The sequence below is a fragment of the Artibeus jamaicensis genome, unplaced genomic scaffold, assembly GCF_021234435.1.
Source record: "Artibeus jamaicensis isolate MK-2021 breed Jamaican fruit bat unplaced genomic scaffold, CSHL_Jam_final contig_588, whole genome shotgun sequence".
Classification (NCBI taxonomy): Eukaryota; Metazoa; Chordata; class Mammalia; order Chiroptera; family Phyllostomidae; genus Artibeus; species Artibeus jamaicensis.
In genome coordinates this window covers 3,027,856-3,045,313 of record NW_026521895.1, presented here as the reverse complement: position 1 = coordinate 3,045,313, position 17,458 = coordinate 3,027,856, and the positions used below count along the sequence as shown (strand labels likewise).

At 36.1% G+C, this 17,458-nt stretch overlaps 1 protein-coding gene across 2 annotated transcripts in view; it reads right to left on the bottom strand.

Annotated features, from left to right (window-relative positions):
• Positions 1–17,458, bottom strand: part of STRN3 (striatin 3) — a 118,270-nt gene that overhangs the window by 24,400 nt on the left and 76,412 nt on the right. Inside the window, exon 8 of one of the 2 annotated variants that reach the window (XM_037161630.2) lies at positions 11,450–11,560. The exons of the other annotated variant lie outside the window; for it this stretch is intronic. Within the exon in view, the coding sequence (XP_037017525.2) occupies positions 11,450–11,560 (111 nt within the window). The remainder of the gene's footprint in view (positions 1–11,449; positions 11,561–17,458) is intronic. 2 annotated transcript variants of the gene reach the window in all.

The window sequence follows — 17,458 nt, the reverse complement described above, 5'->3', positions numbered from 1 at the left end:
TTCTGTGAATATATAAATATGTTTACATATCTCCACTGCTTTTATATACACAGAATTGAACCTTCTATCATTCAACCAAAGTTCTGTAAGCTCACAGATATAGAAGGTACCATTAAAACACTAAGAAATTTTGGTGTTAAGGTTAATATTTAATAGTAAAGGATAAAATTTGAGGTTTTTCCAAATTAATTCACTACTTTGAAAAGTTAACAAAGAAGTAAGTACAAGTGATTTTTTCATAATGGTGCAATAACGATGAACTTTCCCTGGTGTTTATGTGGATATTTTCCTACCACATTCACACAGATCTGTCATTAACAAACCAACTAAGTTATTCTCAAAATGATTTTTCACTCCTCCCAAATCTGAAAAACCTGATTCACTCATAATAGTTTGAAAAGCACAGGCCATAAACTAAAAAGGGAGAATTTCAGTTGCTGTCTGGATTTCAGGCCAAAGTAGAAAACCTAAAAAGCACCTGCAGTATTGTGGGGTTGCTTTAACTTTGAACTGCAGAAATGACAAGAGCCCATCTGTCTTATGTATTTTGAAAGAGTTCTAAGAATGTCAGAAAAAAATATGACAAAAGAAAATGCTGTATAGTCAATATAAAGTAAAAACAATTAAACTAGGACAGTCTAAGGTAACACATATGAGGTAAATATGTGACATGAGGTAAATATGAATTACATGTATTTACTTGTGTCAACATTAATGGACTAATTAGACTGCTATGTAATCAATAATTTTCTAAAATAATTATAATGGTATTATTTGAGGATTTTCCCTCTGACAATGGAGTAACTGTAAACAAGTTCTCTAATAAAAAAACTCCCAACTGAATGTCTAACCATCAGTTAAATTCAACATGAAAGAAAATAAACGCTATCCTCTCTCACAAAATAGCTCTCCTTTATAACTTGCCTACTTATGAGTATCATAATCATTGATTTCTCTTCTGTCCTTAAAATTCTGCAACTACATGCCAACAATTCCTCTTTAACTTATAAAATGGGTAAGGGGCTGTTTTAAAAAGAAGCCTCCCTTAAATTAATTATTCTTCAGATTAACCTCTATTTTATTCTAATCAAAGCATTCATTCTTATGAAACACTGTAACAGATTTCCTAGTTGGTTTTCCTGTCTCCCAGCTTTGTCTCTCATCAAATTTGAGTATCACATTTATTATATCTCCCCCGCTCAGAATCCACCACTGGTACTTCAACATTCTTTGGATTAAGACTAAGTAAAATCTTGTGCTAACCTTGCATACACTTCATGATCTGATTCTATTTTTCCTAGCTAACTTCACCTTTTAAGGCTCCACAATAGAAATCTCCCTAATTTTCCAAGTTAAAGCAGTTTCCCCACAGTATCAACACTCAGCCAATTTGTATGTCCCCTACTTTGTCATACCTATCTTCACCTACACCTCACAAAGGTGAGAATACTTCCATCACATACACAAAAATGTGTACATGCACACACACAGAAGGCCCTCTCCTCTAGCACGCACCTTGCTCTACCACAAATCTACCTGATCCTCCAAATGACTTCCATCTCCTCTCTGAAGCCTTTGTTGATTTTTCCTTGCTCACTCTATACTTGTGTTCCATAAAATTTGACTTTATTAGATATTATCCTATAAGTAACTTCATCATATAAGAGCTAATGTCAAATATTGTACAATACAGACAAGAAAAGTTTTGTCATTACAGATGTGAAGATGACTGAAAGACATGGAAGAAAAGTCAGAGACAACATAAAGTTACTGTTCAACCTTGGGGTCCTGAATTTGTAACTATAATAATTATTATTTTTGCATACTACAGCCAAACAGCCTGTTTGGCTGTAGTATGCAATGTCAAGTTGTAACATAGTGTCAAGTTTAGGAAAAGATGTAAAGTCCCTGCTTTTATTTTTCTCAAAAGCTGCTAAAGGATTAAAGCAGATTTCATAACCAGATATAACAGCCTTATCTTAGCACCTACTTTGTGTAGCATCTTTCAACTGTACATTTATATCTTAATTTTCTTTTTAAATCTATCCCATAGCCTAAATAAATGTAAAAAAAATTAGAACTGTCATTAGCAATAAGAAAATTATAATGATATATAATAGAATAACATATGATGGGAGACTGAAGAAAACTAGAATCATCTTATAGAGGGTAGGCCCCTTATGGGACAGGCCTCCCCGCATTAGATGGGAATCCATCTGTATCAGTGTACCAGCTTGCGTTGTTGTGAGAGGCTGCACTTGGCTTCAGTGAATATTTTTTGAAGACTCAACTTGCCTGCCCATTTCACAATGGGTGATTTATGAGTGCACCTGCCCACATGGCACTGAGTGGTCAGTTTATGACCAAAAATGAGATGACCTCTGTGCCCTGCACTCCCTATTCACCAGATCTCATCCCAAGCAACTTTTTTTGTTTTCCCAGATGAAAAATGTCCTCCAACAGAAATGTTTTGCTGATGTGGAAGAGGTAAAACAAACAAACAAACAAACAAAAAGAGGCACTGGAAGACATCAAAATCAACAAGTTCAAAAATTGTTTTTGAGCAGTGGAAAAAATGATCTCGATAGGTGTACTGCATCAAATGGAGAGTATGTTGAAGGTGACTGAAGTTTAAATATGTAAGAATAAACACACAATTTTTAAGAAACAGATTCTGGGTTTTATTGGGTCCCCCTTGATAATATTATAAAAATATCCAGGGACATAACTGAAGACAAATAAAAACTGATTTTCAATTACTGCTCCAATCTACAGAAAGAGAGTACCCGTTTCTGATTTTATAGCAAAATATTTTTACTATTATGAATTATGACACAACCCACCTATCTCTTAACCATAACCACCAAGTCTAGACAAATCCTCTAGATTACAGGACAACAAAAACCATACTAATTATGCCGTGTGTAAGCCAACTCTGTAGACTAACAACTGTTGTGGTAAGTACTTTAATAAATCTAAACCTACACACTTACACATTCTTGACATATGAAATTTATCTTTCTATATACTCTATTATTCTAAGCAAAACAGTTTTTTTAAGTTTCTAAAAAAGATTTTATTTATTTATTTTTCGAGAGAGGGAAAGGGAAGGAGAAACAGAGGGAGAGAAACATCAGTGTGTGGTTGCCTCTCACGTGCTCCCTACTGGGGACCTGGCCTGCAACCCAGGCATGTGCCCTGACTGGGAATTGAACTGGTGACCCTTTGGGTCCCAGCTCATGCTCAATCCACTGAGCTACACCAGCCAAGGCAAAATAGGGTTTTTAATTTTTTTTAATTTATTTATCCTCAGAGAGAGAGAGGAAGGGAAGGAGAAAGAATGGGGGAGAAACATCAGTGTGTGGTGGCCTCTCATATGTCCCCTACTGGGGACCGGGACCACAACCCAAGCATGTGCCCTGATTGGGAATCAAACCAGCGACCCTTTTTGCTTCACAGGCCCGTGCTCAATCCACTGAGCCACAGAAGCCAGAACAAAATAGTTCTTTTTTTACTGAATCTAATGTCTTCCCTTTCTCAAATGTTCCTTCCCTGTGTTAATCAACCATATATTCTGAATTGTAATCAATTCTCAGCTGGCAATTAGGAAATGTTTATTTATTTTTATTTTTTAATATTTTATTTATTTATCCCTAGAGGGGAAGGGAAGGAGAGAGGGAGAGGAACATCAATGTATGGTTGCCTTTTGTGCCTCCCCTGCTGGGAACTGGCCTGCAGGGAACTGGTCTGCAACCCAGGCATGTGCCCTGACTGGGAATGGAACCTCGATTGTCTGGTTCGCAGGCCCGCGCTCAATCCACTGAGCTACACCAGCCAGGGCCTAGAAAATGTTTATTTTAAAATAAGAATTTAGTTATGCTATGTCTGTTAGGTCTGTAAAAAAATGAGTTGAAGAACTGAATGGTCTGTTTTAAAAGTGTGAAATTAAAGCCAGGAATATAAAAGAACTGCATCTCTTAGCTAAAAATAATATCCTCTTATTATGAAACAACTGTGTTCTTGTCTTTCATTTGATACAGAAGAGAGAATACTGAACAGTTTATGGGCTCTTTAAATTTATAACCCTCTCCTAAAATAAAGCAGCTTAAACATCAAAGATATTTTATAGTGAGTGCCATGGTGATTCTTAAAGCCCACTGAAAGTTACTGCTACAAAGAAAGAATTTCTCCTTAAATGTATTAAAATGCATAATAAACAAATATTTGAACTAAAGTTACACTTTACAAAAATATTACATTTTCTAGTGACAGTTTGCAATTTTGAATCTGGAATAGCAAATGACAAATTACTTTTATGAAACTTTATAAAAGAAAACTGGAAAATGATCCAGAGATACTAATTTACAATTTACATTAAAAGAAGTACTAAAAATTTAAATCTTCCATTTTCCAATGTATTGATAATCAAGTCAGAAGTATATAGTAACTCTGTAAACACCAGTGAAGGAAAGAAGAGGGATGACAGATAAGTCCTATTCTATATATATAGAAAATAAAGAAAAGCTGAGATAAATTAGAATTATTAGGAACACTATGACAAGTCTATCACTAAGATATCACTAAGAATATCACTAACATGCATATTCTCAGAATTCAAATCTTTGAAATGAAAAAAGCCTCTATATCTTTTGAAAGAAATGAAATAATCTAATTTTCTTAATAGGACTCAACTTTATAGGCATAAAATAGCACAGGAATAACAATTAATTCATAAGAATTAAGAGCATCTGTCAAAGAAAAACATGACAAATTAAAATTTCCATATTTAAAACTGAAAGACAAATATCAAAGGAAGTCTTATTTTTTAAATGTTTTATTGATTATGCCATTACAGTGGTGTCATTTTCCCCCTTCATTCCCCTCCACCCTGCACACTCCCTCTCCCCACCGTTCCCCCCTTTAGTTTATGACCACTGTCTCAAGTTCTTTAGATTCTGTATTTCCCCTACTATTCTTCCCTCCCCCTATCTATTTTCTACCTACTGTCTATGCTACTTATTCTCTGTACCTTCTCCCCCCTTGTCCTCCCACTCCCCTGTTGCTAACCCTCCATGTGATCTTCATTTCTATTGTTCTGCTCCTGATCTAGCTGTCCTCTTAGTTTGCTTTTGTTTTAGGTGTGGTTGTTGATAACTGAGTTTGCTGTCCTTTCACTGTTCATCTTTTTTATCTTCTTTTTCTTAGGTAAGTCCCTTTAACATTTCATATAATAAGGGCTTGGTGATGATGAACTCCTTGAACTTGACCTTATCTGAGAAGCACTTTATCTGTCCTTCCATTCTAAATGAAAGCTTTGCTGGATAGAGCAATTTTGGGTGGAGGTCCTTGCCTTTCGTGACTTGGAATACTTCTTTCCAGCCCCTTCTTGCCTGTAAGGTTTCTTTTAAGAAATCAGCTGACAGTCTAATGAAAACTCTTTTATAGGTGACTGTCCCCTTATCTCTTGCTGCTTCTAGGATTCTCTCCTTCATTTGAATCTTAGCTAATGTAATGATGATGTGCCTTGGTGTGTTCCTCCTTGGGTCCACCTTCTTTGGGACTCTCTGAGCTTCCTGGACTTCCTGGAAGTCTATTTCCTTTGCCAAATTGGGGAAGTTCTTCTTCATTATTTGTTCAAATAACTTTTCCACTTGTTGCTGTTCCTCTTCCCCTTCTGGTACCCCTATAATTTGGATGTTGATTTGGATGTTGGAATGTTTAAAGATGTCCTGGAGGTTCTTAAGCCTCTCCTCATTTTTTGAATTCTTGTTTCTTCATTGTTTTCTGTTTGGTCATTTTTTCTTCCTTCTGGTCCACTCTATTGATTTTAGTCCCAGTTTCCTTCCCATCACTACTGTTTCACTGTGCATTTTGCTTCATTTCAATTAGTGAAGCCTTCATTTTTTTCATCTAATTTCTGATTAAAATCAACCAGTTCTTCAAGCATCCTGATCACCAGTGTTTTGAACTGTGCATCTGATAGGTTGGCTATCTCTTTGCCCCTTAGAAGTATTGGCTCTGGGGCTTTGAGCTGTTCTTCTTGAGCCATAATATTTTGGTCTGTTTGTGCCTGTTATGTATGAGGGGCGGAGCCTTCGGTGTTCACCAGGGCAGGGCTACCCAATCACTGGGTTGTGCCACTGTATGTGGTGGTGGGGTCAGAGAGGAACAGTGGCTTTTTTTCCTACTCTCTCTCCCATTTCAGTCCCCTCTGCTGCTTCGTACAAGCAAATTAGGCCCTTCTGGTGCTAGTTCCCAGATGTGTGGGCTTGTGTACCCTCCGGAACCCTGTGGGTCTCTCTAATGAACTCTCTCTTAGTCTGGGAGCCTGTCCTGGCACCTCAACCCCCGAAAGTTTTCCAATCGGTGCTTTTAGGCTTTAATTCCCATCGCTGGGGCCCTAGCCTGCGTGGTCTGTCTCACTGCTTGCTCCTTTGCCTGGTTTATCTGCCCACGAATATGTAACTGTGGTCAGCCAGCCGCCTTGTGCCCTCACTGGATATGCCTGTTGCCACCCCATGCCTGGGATCGGCCAACTGCCACCTGCAAGCCTGGGTCAGTCTGGTTGCTTTTTCCTGCATGACCCCTCTCTGCCAGAAGCTGACTCCGCCCCTCTTACCAATCTGGATGAATGGTTCATTGTTGTTGGACTTCGGTATAGTTTAATTTTCTCTCTGTTTTGGTTGCATTCTGGTTTTTAAATATTTGTTGTTCATAAACTTGGTTGTGCGAGGAGGTATGGTGTTTCTACTTATGCCTCCATCTTGGCCAAAAGTCTAGGAAGTCTTATTTTAAACTCTTCCCTAATATTCTAGAGACTCCAGATTTCAGATACTTCATACTTACTTCAAATCACTGTGTGATTTTTAACAGTTATGATTTTGATTTACATATTTTATGATATAAAATACAACAAAACTGGCCCTGGCTGGTGTGGCTCAGTGGATTGAGTGCCAGCCTGTGAAGCAAAGGGTTGCACATTTGATTCCCAGTCAGGGAATCAAATTCCCAGTGTCTTGGTTGGAGGCCAGATCCCCAGCTGGGGGCACGCAGGAGGCAACCATACTGATGTTTCTTTCCTTCTCTTTCTCTCTTCCTTCCCCTCTCTCTGGAAATAAATAAAATCTTTTCAAAAATACAGCAAAAATGGAGATCATAGAAAGCTAAAAAAAAATCCTACCAGACCAAGATTTTAAGAAAATCAATTTAGAACTTGCCTCTCAGTCCCTTCCTCAATTACAGAAAGCTTAGAAATTATTAAAAAATGAAAGAAAACGGAGTTTTAGGTTAGACAACACTATTGCACCACTGTTAATTTCCTGATTTTCAATCGTTGTACTCTGGTCATGTAAGAGAATGTCTTTGTGTTCTGGTAACATACTGTAAAGTATTTAAGGAGCAGCATGACTAAAAACACTCAGTTTTCTGAACTGTTCAAAATAATAAATGTATATGATTACAGAAAGAAAAAGATATATATATATATGAAGAAAGAGGAGGCTTAACTCTTTTAAAGCCTAAGATCAAAATAACTACATCAAATCTGTTCAGTTTCATGGTCTTGACTTTTAGATGTATTAACTGATAAAGTGGAGCTCTTAACTATACTTCATTTAGCAAGAAATTAATAGTGAACTGTACCTATAATCCAAGGCAAGGTGTCACTTTTAAGTAATTTTCTTTTGCTACAGGTTTAAAAAAAAAAACAAAAAACAAGGGTAGAGTGGAATGAACAGAAGGTAAGTACTAGCTTTTAAGCTCTTGATTTTAGAAGACTTTCTATTTAAGAGTCAAGTCATGGTTGAGTCTTTACAAAGTTAAAAAGATGACATTCTTGCTACACTTTTCTTTCCATTAAAAGAAAGAGTATTTAGGTTGGATTAAATCTACTGATTCCATATGGTAAAGTTATTAGCAAATAATTTTCTTCCTCCTAAGAAGCTGGGGAAAAATCTATAGAAACTTAGTGCTATGGTCCAGTAAGTATGATTCATTCACATTTTGGAATAAAGGAAAAAAATCAAAAGGTTACACTTTATGAATTATTTTAATTTATACAAAGCTATATCTGGCAAATGTCAGAATAAAAATCAACAAGATAGATAATCTAAGTATTAATATAATGATCTACAAAGATTAATACCATTTGAAGTTTATGATCCATCAATTTAAAAATTATTTTTTTATTTCCTTGAGTGTTATCTCTATGGCAGGGATTCAAAGCCATTATTTTCTTACTGAATTCTATATTCAAGAGGAGAAAGTTTTTATTTATCTAAATTCACAAAGAAAGCGTAAAAAGAAAAAAAACATTATTTCCCAATTCATTCCTGAGATATTTTGTTGGAAACCTCATCTTTATATCTAAGTACACAGGTAACCTTAAGATACTGTTGTTTACAGAAACATTAAATATGAGAAACATTCCAAAGGATTAACTAATGGAGACTAGGCTAGATCAATAAAATATAATACTATATAACTACTAAAATTATATTTTATTTAAAATGACTATAAAACTAAGTAAGAAATAATGAGATAAAAATAGTATGATAGTCCTGGGTGGGTAACTCGGTTGGAGTGTTGTCCTGATTAACCACAGTTGCAGGTTCAATTCCTGGTCAGGGCATATACAAGAATCAACTGATGAATGCATAAATAAATGGAACAACAAATCAATGTTTCTCTCTCTCCCTCCCTCTTGATTTAAAAAAATAATGTGATATCCTTGTAGAAAAAATGAAAAAGGAGACTTATGTATAAACAGAGTTAGAAAAGCTGGAAAGATATATACCATGCCAAATACCAATCTCTAAGTGGTAGAACTACAGATGATTTTGACTTTTTCTTTTCTTTTTTTAGTATTTTTAAATTTATTGATTTTAGAGAAAAAAGATGGGAGAGAGGAAACATTGATTTTGTTGTTCACTTAATTATGTATTCACTGGTTGATTCTTTTTTAAAAAATACTTTATTTACTTATTTTTAGAGAGGGGAAGGGAGGGAGAAAGAGAGAGAGATAAACATCAACGTGTGGTTTGCCTCTCACATGCCCCCCACTGGGGACCTGGCCTGCAACCCATGTGCCCTGACTGAGAATCAAACGGGCAACCCTTTTGTTCACAGGCTGTCACTCAATCCCCTGAGCCAAACCGGCCAGGGCTGAGTTTCTCTCTTTATGTTTCTTTCTTTTTAAAAAATCCCCACCCAAGGACATGCTCATTGATTTTAGAGAGAGGAGAATGGAGGAAGAGAAACATCGACGTGTGAGAAAGAAACACCGGTCAGTTGCCCCTTTCATGCACCTCAACTGGGGACCAAACCCCCAACCCAGGCATGTGCCCTGACAGTGAATAGAACCTGTGACCTTTCAGTTTACAGGACAATGCCCCAACAAATAGAGTTACACCAGCCAGTGCTCTTTATGTTTCTCTATATTTCTTATACTACCTGAACAACAAGAAGTGTGTGATATTTATGATTATAAATAGGCAAAGTCTGTTCACTCAAAAAACAGATACAAAGTCAAAATTAAAGTGGGCTGGGTGAATAGTACTATATAATTCAGGATGATAAAATCATATTGAGACATGAGAATCTTAAGGCATAGCTCCTAGGTCCCCTTGCTTCTGATTTTATCACAGCAGTTCTTGTTTAATCATTTAACATACTAGGTTCTCCAATGTTCTGTTTAACAACAAGGCAGCTTGTGTTTTTTTTAAACTGAAAACATTATACAGAGGACTATTTATTGATATAAAATGATGTTTTAAGTTGTTAACTAAGTAGGAAAATAACAAAACTTTATATGCCATGATCCAATAAAGAAAAATTAATTAAATTAAATTTTTATGAGGATTTTAGTTTATCTGTTTCTAGTATTTCTTAAATGGGCATGTTATTAAAATAAAAAAAAATTTTTTAGGAAACTTTAAAATCTTCAACTAAGAGACCTTAAATTGATGTACATCTCATTCCTGAACTTCAAAAAGTCATAGATCTAATTATATTCTATCAGGAAAAAAGGAGGTATTGTAATTAAAAACAACACTATCTAAAGAAACCTTTGATAGATAAGTCAATTTATGACTAACACATAAAACAACTAATGTAATATTAAGTTAAGCTACTTCATTTCTTTAAGAAAAGACTTAACCCCTAAAACTAATGACCCTGTGCCTCTATTAAAATAGTTAATCATGCAAAAGTACTTTTATCCTCAACATGCATGAAATATATGGGTAAGTGATGTTAGAGCTGAACCTAGCCCCTGCACAGAATTAAATGTTTTAAAATAAGCAATTCACCATATAGCATGAAACTTCTTAAAGAACAGAACTTCTTTTTATTCACATGCAATAATATATATTAGCATAAAGTCATAAAAAATTATATAGCAGATAAATCCCCAAAACTGCACTTACTAGCATCCACAATAAATTAAACCACTGAGAAAATGCTTTACTGAAGGAGACTTACACCATTTTTCATTCCACCCGCCGTATTATAAACTAATTTATCACAGAAAAAGGAATATGAAAGAACAAATATATATAGTTTCTGCCTTTGTCATCCACTGTTTTCCCCTTCATAGTAAGAAGAAGGACTAAGAGGAATCAATGGCCAGTTCAAAATAAAGCTTTTCAAAAATAAATTTCACGTTTCTCCACTTTATCCTGTACACTGAGACAGGTCAGAATATATTTTTCATGTGGCTTTTTAAAGTCTGATTCACAAAATAAAATGAATTACTTCTTTGAGAGGTGCTATAGCTAAATTTATACTTTTATAGTACATTAGTCAGGATACACATACTGGAAAATACACCAAGGCAACAAAACACACTCAGCTATTAACCAAACAAATCCTATGGCCTCCACTACCCTCCCCTCTGGCCTTTCTCTGCCAAAGTAGCCATGAAAATACTACTCAGGTAAGATTTTTTTTCTCATTTTCCTGCTGCTGTTTGTGATTATATTAAGACCACAAAGCAAAAATTATGGAAAAGGCTTTCCTATTAAGAATTCCCAAACTAAGAAATGTAGCCTGGCTACAATTTGGATATAGCTATAATCCTTATATAACAAAAATTAAGAAATTTATATTTTTCCTTTTTAAACAAATTTCTATTATTTTTTATTCCAAGGCCATTATTTCTTATAATTTGGTAAACTTTTAAAGCTTACCAAAAAGATCCTTGAAATCTTTCCTTTTTCTTATCTACGTATTTAAAATGATCTTTCACTTGATCATTAACACATCCCAAATTATATTCAAATAAATTTAAACCATATAACAAAGTTTAAAGTTAGTTGTCCCCTTTATGAAACAAAAAAGTACACACACACACACACACACACACACACACACACACACACCCCAGAAAACCAAAACTGAAGAATTTTTTTCTCAAAGATTGTCATACAAAAATAAGAGAATCTGCACTTACTCTTCACCCCTTTCTTCCCCTTTCGTTCCTTCTTGTACTGTTCCTTCAGTTTACTTATTAGCCCCTGGTCTACATCCCAAACCTCAGTAGTTGGGGAGAGGTCATCTTTATCTACATTCAGCATATTATTAAAAGAAAAAAAAATCAGCAGTTGGTAACACAAGCTGTTGGTATTAAACTGTTATAGCTTTATAAAACTGTAATAAAATTGTACTAAAAGCATATACTTAAAATACTTTAAAGGTGCAGTCTCAGTTTTTGTAATTACGACTCAAACTCCAAATGCTCATCATCTCATAAATTTCTAAACATTGATACTTAGAATAGTTGAATGGTATTTCATTTCTGTCAATCACAAATTTGAAGGTTATTCTTTTAATAACTGATACTCTTTCAAAGGACTGACATTAGAAATAGAATGTTATAAAAATAGATCACTGCATCTTTATAAAAACATTAATAAAAATTATTCAGCCAGCATCATAAAAGCAAATAAATGAATTACATGCGAACTACTCAAAAGTGCAAGCTGGAAAGGTCAGTGCCATTTTATTGATGAAAATGTTCATGCATCTTCTGTCACACTGATTCTGCATGCACCAGATAACTGTACTAATTAATGGAAGGCATTCTAGGCCAATAAATACATACACAAAGCTCCAAAATACAATGTCTCCAATACTCTCTACAAGTCATTCAGAGAATCACCACCTCTGACCCTCTCGAGCCACATGGTTCAACATTACCTTTTTTCATTGGTCTACAACTAAGATAAGCAAATAAACTGTCAAATTCCATTGAAGAATTTTATTTTAGAGGTGATTTTTTTTACAAGATAAAAACAGTGACAAGTATGGAGTAAAAATATACATTGCTGTGCATTTGCTAAAGATGACATACCAGTTATTTTTAGCAGAACATAACAAGCCTGTGTTTGTTTCAAATAAATACTTCTACCTGGAAAAAATTATCGTAAACTAGAAGAAAATAGCATAAAAAGCAGCAGAAAAATAGGTCAATTAGTATTATTTTGATTATTAAGAATTGCCCTCCCTCTACTAACTTTTAAAACAGCCATGTTATTTAGGGAGTTTAACATCCTGTTATGGAATAACAACTAGGAGTTTATATAACCCTGTTACTAAATAAAAATTACATTGAAATACATAGGCTAGGCCAATCAATAACACTAACAGAATAGTAGGATCTTAGGGAAAACATACTTACAAACAGTATGTCAACATACAAGTATGTTAAACTTTTAACAAATTATATTCTGGTTCACAAATCTTGTAAACTCTCTGGGCCTCACTAACTTACTCTGTATAGTGAACATATAAAAAGCCTTTTTTTCCTTAATGACTGCTATACATACTAAACTTAAAAAATTCGTGTATTTGAATGGCACATAGAAATCAAATTATTTACTGTACCTTGACTCTTTCTAACCACAATTGTTATCACTTTTCCCCTTATGGATATACCTATGTTCTTGGGTAGTGTTAATGTAAAAAGCTAAATCAAAAGCTTTAAGTGAATATCCCAACTTGAAATACTTGAAACTATTAATAGGTTATTCAAAACTGAAACTTTTATGTAATTTTGTCAAATCTGCATACTGTAATACTACTTGTAATACAGCTGTAATACTGATTTAAAAAGAAAATGCACTTTTCATGTACTCTAATAACTATGCTACATCAGCAATCCATATTAACTTATTAAATTCTTAAGAAAAACATAATCTAAGAACTTTGCCCTCATATTAATAAAGCTAATAATACTTTTTGTAAAAGTAGAAATGTTTAATTTTATTTTTCTATTAGTTGACATTTAGTATCATTTTGTATTAGTTTCGGATGTACAGCATAGTTTAGACAACCACATACTGTACCAAGTGTTCTCCCAGGAAACTGACAATATTTATAGTTATTACAATATTACTGACTACGTTCCCGATGCTGTATTTTACATCCCTCACCACGGTTATTTTATAACCACCAATTTGTACTTCTAAGATCCTTTACCCCTTTCACCTAATCCTCCAAACCCCGCTCCCCTCTGGCAACCACCACATAGGGTATACTTTAATGATAAAATTATATCTGATAGGACAGAAAAATTTAATAACATAGCCAAGCATTTTTTAAAAAAACTTGTGTTGAAAAAAAATAAAGCTGTGAATTGTTCTAACTAGAGTAGCAAAGGGTAGCACAGTGAAAAAGCAAAGAAATAAAAAAGAATAAGCTTAAAGACAAAAAATTATTACTTGCAAGACAACTGATGTCTAGAAAACAAAGGTAAACTTAAGCAGTGCAAAGAACAGATTGGTGAATGCATGTGTGCACAAACAACATCCTGAAACTTGCCTGGTAAGTAATAGCTGATTTCATATTGCTTATAAAAAATAGTTAAGAGCAAAAGGGAAGAGCCACCATAATCTTCTACATATTAATCCTGTTTTTAAAAAATCTACAGGAAAAAAAATACCAAGAAATGAGGTTGAAGTAGTTATGGCAACTTTTTTGTTTAAAAGAAAACACAAATATGCACAAAAAATTGACTCCTGACAACTCAAAACCACAAAAACATAAAATTCTATTATGGTAATTTTAATACCAAAGGAAAGGAATTATATGACTCTACTTAGTATAGCATAAATTTGTAACTAATGTTATTTTAGTCAAATATTCAGTGCTTTATCCACTGTATTTAAATAAAACATTAGCAAGATGGTCAATCCAAGACAGCAGCAGACTAGGTGGAAACTACCAAGACCAAACGGGAATTACAACTAAAATGTAGAGCAATCTACCTAAATAACCAACTGAAGATTAGCTGGAGAGAAGTCTTATAACCAAGGATTTACAGACGAAGCCACATAAAGACTGGTAGAAGGAATGAAGATGTGAAAAGGGCTGAACCACAGGCAGCAGCTAAGATTCTGGAAAAATACCTCAGATGCAAAGTTTCCCGAAGCAGTATGGTGTCTCAACCTCAAGCTGGGCTCCCCAGCCCAGAACAGCACTGGGAAGAGGTGCCTACATAACACCTAGATGTGAATATCAGCAGAGATTCTGTCCCCTGCCAGGGAGACATGGGAGTCCACTAGAGACACAGGGGCCCTCTTAAAGTGCCAACGAACAAAATCTGGTTTATACACACTCACCCTGGTCTCCGATGAAGGGAGGGTGAAGATTACTACAGTCACGTGAAGAAAGACTGAGGCTGTGGCTTGGGGAGAGAGCTGAAGAAACACCACCAGGATAACTGTGTTAAATCACTCTCCCACATTGAAGACACCATCATTCTTGGATGGAGCACGTTCCACCATGGGCATCAGCCTGGGAAAATCCAACAGCCCCACCCTCTGGACTCCCTGTTGCCCCACCCTGTGAAGCCTGCAACATGCTGAGGAATCACCTGCCTGGCTGGAGGTGCAGAGGACTGGACAGACTCTGAGGGTGTCAATGACTGAGTTGTATGGCTTTGTGGCGAGAGCCACTGCTCTCTCTTTCCCACGAACCTGACTGGTACCTCACCCTCACCAGGGATCTGCGGGCCCCACTTTCTAGGCTCCCAGCGGCCCAACCTTCCTGATTCCTAGTGGCTCCACTCTGCCAAGTCTGGGCAGAATAGGGGACAGCCTGAGAAGGACGACTCAGGTCACTAGCCCCATCCTCCCAACTCCTGGTGCCCCTGGCATGATGAGATTGGGCTTCTGGCAGAATGTGAGACAGACTGAGTGGTATGACTCTAGGGACAGGGCTATTTTCCCCTCGCACAATCGCCCACCACAGAGCCCTCCTTCCCGATGGCCAAATATTGGCCTGTCTGGGCCTGATAAACACTGCTGGCCTCATTCTAACGATGCTCTAAGACCCCACCCCACTGCAAAGGTGTGAAAGCACCCAGACGAACACAGCTAGATTTGGTATCCCCTGGGGTATTTACTGAGTGGCTTCAAACCCAGCACTGGCACTGAGTTTGAACCTGAATCAATCTGGTGATCATCATTTGCCCCCCAACCCTCCCTCCCCAATGACTCACTAAAAACCTACCTCATGCAACTCCAGTACCAACAAAAGTTCTTTCAGTTGGTTTATTAGGCCAACTGCAGGTAGAGGCAGGCCTTGGGGTGCCTTGGGTTTTTAGCTGAACTGACCCTGGGCCCAGTGCTAGTAAAAATCAGACTAGGTACACAGCCTGGTCATTCTCCTGAATACCCAGGCCCAGCAAGGCAGCCAAAAACTTTAGCTCATTTTGTAGCTCCAAACAGATTGCCAAAGACCAGTCACAAGTAGCATCTGACACTGGCCTGCAGCAGAATCCCTCCCAAGAGGCCACAGAGCCACCACACTCATTGGCCAGCTTCCAACAACATCAGAGGATAACAGTGTCAGAAGAGGCAAATCCAAAGGGAGAGTTGGCAGACAGCAGACCATGATGAGGCAAATTCTGCTTCATGTGGTTAGCACCTGCGCAGCAGCTCCTACAGTGTGGTCAGGGTTGATTCTCACCGTTAACAAGCCTGAGGGACAACCCCACACATCAAAGGGCCAACAGCAATCAAGACTCAATTACAATGAAGAGGGCCCACACAACCTCTACAAGGGACATTCCTGAACAGACAGGTTACAACTAATGAAACTGAGGCAATAGACACAATATTCCCAAATAAACAAAAGTCCTGAACCAATGACTTCACAAGTGAATTTTACCAAACATTCAGAGAAAAAGCAAATTTTACCAAACACCTATCTTTCTCAAACTACTGTAAAAAATTCAGGAGGGAAGAATCCCAAGCTCATTTTATGAGGCCAGCATTATCCTAATTCCAAAACCAGACAAAGACACCAAGAAAGAAAATAATAGGCTAACACAGCCCTGATGAACACAGGCTAAAATCATCACCAAAATATTAGCAAAATGAACAGAGCAATATATCAAAAAGATCACACAACAAGGTCAAGTGGGATTTATTCTGGGAATGCAAGGTTGGTGCAGATCAATAAATGTGATACACCACATAAACCAAAGTGAAGAATAAAAACCACATGATCATATTAATAAATGCAAAAAAAAGCATTTGATAAAATACAGTACCCATTTGTTATAAAAACTCTCAGTAAAGTGGGAGTAGAAGAAACATACCTAAATGTTAAAAGGCCATTATTTGACAAATCCAACACATCATACTCAGTGGGCAAAAACGAAAAGCATTTCCCTTAAGATTGAGAACAAAACAAGGATGTCCAAGCTCTGGCTGGTGTGGCTCAGTAGATTGAGCGCCAGCCTGCAAATCAAAGGATGTCCACTTTTAACACTCTTATTCCACATGGTACTAGAAGTCCTAGCCACAGCAATCAGACAAGAAGAAGAAATAAAAGGCACATAAATTGAAAAGGAAAAAGTAAAACTGTCATTATTTGCAGATGACATGATACTGTATATACACAACCCTAAAGATTCGGCCTAAAAACTACTATAACTGATAAATGGGCTCAGGAAAGTAGCAGGATACAAAATTAATATCCAGAAATCAGTTGCAGTTTTATACACCAATAATGAACCATTAGAAAGAGAAGCTAAGAAAACAATCTCATTTACAACTACATAAAAATAAAACATCTAGAAATAAATTTCACCAAGGACTTAAAAGATCTGTACTCAGAAAATTATAAGACACTGATAAAAGAAACTGAAAAAGATAAAAATAACTGCAAGCATAAACCATAGGGAAAACTAACATCATTAAAATGTCCACACTACCAAAGAAATCTATAGATTCAAAGTAATTCCTATCAAAATACCAATGATGTATTTCACAGAACTAGAAAAAATATTCCATAAGTTTACATGGAACCATAAAAAACTCCCAAATAGCCACAGCAATCTTGAGTAAGAAGAACAAATTGGAGAAATCATGCTACCTGTTATCATACAAGGCCACAGTAAACAAAACAGCATGTATTGGCATAAAAACAGATATATATAGACCAATGGAAC